The 3,787-nt window shown below is 45.2% G+C and overlaps 1 protein-coding gene across 1 annotated transcript; it reads left to right on the plus strand.

Annotated features, from left to right (window-relative positions):
* Nucleotides 1-3: 3 nt before the first annotated feature.
* Nucleotides 4-1,450, plus strand: ADRA2C (adrenoceptor alpha 2C; the record flags this gene model as incomplete). The annotated part of the gene is made up of 1 exon (XM_009878058.1): nt 4-1,450. A coding segment is annotated over one exon (1,179 nt), but the record flags the coding sequence as incomplete, so codon positions are not given.
* Between the last annotated feature and the right edge of the window lie 2,337 nt (nt 1,451-3,787).

A 3,787-nucleotide genomic window follows, 5' to 3' on the forward strand; every position in this document is an offset into this window, starting at 1 on the left:
ATCGTCTTCACCATCGTGGGCAACGTGCTGGTGGTGATAGCCGTGCTCACCAGCCGGGCACTGAGAGCCCCCCAGAACCTCTTCCTGGTGTCCCTGGCCAGCGCGGACATCCTGGTGGCTACCCTGGTCATGCCTTTCTCCTTAGCCAACGAGCTGATGAATTATTGGTACTTTGGCAAGACTTGGTGTAACATTTACCTGGCACTGGACGTGCTCTTCTGCACCTCCTCCATCGTCCACCTGTGCGCCATCAGCCTCGACAGGTATTGGTCTGTCACCCAGGCGGTGGAGTACAACCTCAAACGGACCCCCCGGCGGATCAAGGCCATCATCCTCACTGTCTGGCTCATTTCAGCTGTCATCTCCTTCCCTCCACTGATCTCCATGTACCGGGACCCTGAAGGAGATGGCTTTCCCCAGTGCAAGCTCAATGACGAGACATGGTACATCCTTTCTTCTTGCATTGGTTCTTTCTTTGCTCCCTGCCTCATCATGGTGTTGGTCTATATCCGCATCTACCGCGTGGCCAAGCTAAGGACCAGGACCCTCTCTGAGAAGCGTACCGTGCCAGAGGGGTCCTCCCAGACTGAGAATGGCTTGACTCGCGCTGCTGGTGGCTGCACGTCCCTGAGGATGCAGCTGGGAGAGAACGGACATTATTCAGTGCACCACTGGCGCAAAGCCTCAGAGCTGGAGGACATTGAGCTGGAGGAGAGCAGCACCTCAGAGAGTAGACGGAGGCGGAGCCGGGAGGAGCATCCCCGCAAAAGCAGCAAGAGCCAGTCCTTCTCCTACTCATATTCCTCCAAGCACTCTAGTAGCCGTCTGTCCCGCTCCAGCAGTCGCTCAATGCAGTTCTTCTCATATCGCCGTCGCCGGAAGCGTAGCAGCATCTGCCGTAAGAAAGTCACCCAGGCCCGGGAGAAACGCTTCACTTTTGTGCTGGCCGTGGTCATGGGAGTCTTTGTAGTTTGCTGGTTCCCTTTCTTCTTCAGCTACAGCCTCTATGGTATTTGCCGGGAGGCATGTGAGGTCCCTAAGACTCTCTTCAAGTTCTTCTTCTGGATTGGATATTGCAATAGCTCCCTCAACCCAGTCATCTACACCATCTTCAACCAGGACTTCCGCAGGTCCTTTAAACACATTCTCTTTAAGAAGAAGAAGAAGAACTTCCGGCATTGAGCTGGAGGGATGGATTTGCCTTGAGCAGGAGTAGTTAAAAGAGGAAAGGCTCTGTGCTGAAAAAGAAGGGAGGGAGGAGAACATGGGGTTTGGGCTTAGAGAGAAGGAAGAGGGCTCACCCCCTTGGTGGAGCAGAGTGATATTGTGAGGTACGGGGATAGTGTCGAAGAGGCTGAGGGCATTCACCATGGTACAGAATGGCAACCTGGTGCTGCAGGAGCGGCACTGGAGTGCAGATGGGTAAATGGGAAAGGGAGTGATTGTCTTTGAACCCTGACAGAGGGCATAGAGAGTCCGAAGAGGAGAATAGGCTAAGACATTGAGTCTGGGAGGCAGTGAGCTTTTGTGGGCTCTGGAATTTTTTGAGAAAGTAAGCAGAGACATCAAGAGGAAGGGTTGAAGTGGCAGTAGTGGTGGACATTTGAGTATTTATAAATACTGCATCTAGGGCCTGTGGTGAGCTCATCCCAGTAAGAAATTAGCTTTTTACTACTTGTATGGGGTAAGAAAGTGCAAAGTAACCGGCACTGACAGTCTTTTGAGTTATGAAAGGGTTTAAATGTTTGCCAAAAAAAAAAAAAACTAAAGAACAATCCAAACTCTTTTCTAAATAAACCTTTGTACTGTTAAAACCTTCTGAATCATGATTTTACACAGGGCGTAAGTCAAACAGAAAGCATGGGGGTTTCTTTTTCTTTGAAAGGGTCTTTTTATAGAGAGCTGGATGGGAAACATTTTTCCTATCTTCCCATAATTTTTGATCTGTCAGTGGGACAAACCTGGCAGTCTGCATGTTTTCATGAAATATGAAAAAGAGCACATGCACCCCATGACCTTATTTCCCCCAGTAGATCTCCAGGCAGTAAATACCTGCTCCATCCATCTCAGATTAGCGACCTAAGCACCTTGCTGTCCTGGAGCAGGTGGTGTGACTAAAAAACAACAAAAAACCCCACCACTTTGATGAACTCACCTGATATTTTCTCACTTAAGAGAAAAAAAAAAACAAATTTCCACCCAGCTCAACTTGCATGTACCCCAGGGAACTTTTTCCCCTCAAAGGATTATCTCAGGGGCTGGATGCATGCTGCTCTTGTTCTCAGACAGGCAGTTGGAGGCAGTCTGCTATGCAGATTTTTGGAGGAAAAGCAATCACCACGTCAGTAAGGTTTTTTAATCCTTCGTATTTACAGTCTTAGAGCAACTAAATCCTTTATATTTACTTTTTTAATGAGAAGCATACATTGCAGATTGTCAGTGGTGTAGGCGAACAAATCTCAAAAGAAGGTGCAGCTGTTCCAAACCTTTAATATTAGTGTTGCTTTCTTTCCCTTTTCCTGTTTGCTTTTCTAGTTTATGAATTCAGAGGATTTTATTGGGAGGAGGGGAGGGAAAAGGGGAAAAGGATTTGAATAATTATTCAAGGAAACGGTATTTCCCGTGCGTTTATAATGTGTCTTAAACTGTAATGAAGAGAATGAGAGACAGAGAGTGGTGTCCGTACATTCACCACTGAACGCATACTGAGTGCAAGACTCAGCTGAGTGTTTACATCCCTTCCCCAGCTGTGCTCCTGCAAGGTGTGTTTCCTATTTGCGGGGTAAATACTGCTCCATTTCATATGTATCACTCCTTCCATAAGTAGCAGGATTCGGCATCTGCCTCAAATGAACCTTTCCACAGTAAAGAGCTCTTTGAAAAATAAGATGAAATGTAATCCCATACAGCAGGTTTCTTAAAACAGCTAAACTTCATCTATACCTGAGAATCATTACATATTCCCTTCTTTACTCCCTCAGTTCTGCCTGATGAGTGTCTGTGCTCTCTCTTCCCTTGAAATCTCTGTGACATAAGGAGAAGTGATAGAACAGCCGCTTTGTTTCACCAGTTTTTCATAATAAGCATCCGGTTCACTTAACCCTGGAAAAGGAGCTTGTCAGCTAAGTAGCTAAGATTCTGATGTTAATTCAAGAGATAATTTAACTTCAGGGTCAGCTCAAGTGGGAGTTCTGACAAAGTAAGGATTAAGTTATTGCACCAAATGCGTAAGAAATTTGCTTGATTTCACTAAAGAAACAACTGAGACATTTTCTAAGTCCATAACTTATTGAGTCCTTTCTTGAAATAAGGCTTGGAGCTGTGAAAATATCTGAGCTTTGTTTAAACATCTGCACATAAAGAAAGTATGTTAAGACTTATTTTCAGGAGCATCTCTTTGTAAATAACAAATAATCTGGTATAAATGTGTACCTGAGACAGATAAATAAGAGGAAAGAAAATAGCAACCGAAAGGAGGAATTTACAAGCCATTTTCTCTTTTGCAAAATGGAGAATTCTTTTTAAAGTTACGTCAAGAATAGCTGAAACAAGCTCTTATTATTTGTAAGTAATGATGTAGGTAAAAAGTTCAGGTTTGTTTAATCTGAAGAAACTATACAATTGCCAGAGCAACCAAAGCAACACACGGTACCTAGCTACTACCTCTGAGCTACTGGACAGCTTCCCCAGATACCTGTTCCTACTAAGACAAAGGTCTGCTTTGTCACTTAGTGCTCATTTAGAGTGGTTTCCCAGTCTGCAGACACACAGCGGTTTCACTGTTGCC

This window comes from Apaloderma vittatum, unplaced genomic scaffold (genome assembly GCF_000703405.1).
Source record: "Apaloderma vittatum isolate BGI_N311 unplaced genomic scaffold, ASM70340v1 scaffold18391, whole genome shotgun sequence".
NCBI lineage: Eukaryota > Metazoa > Chordata > Aves > Trogoniformes > Trogonidae > Apaloderma > Apaloderma vittatum.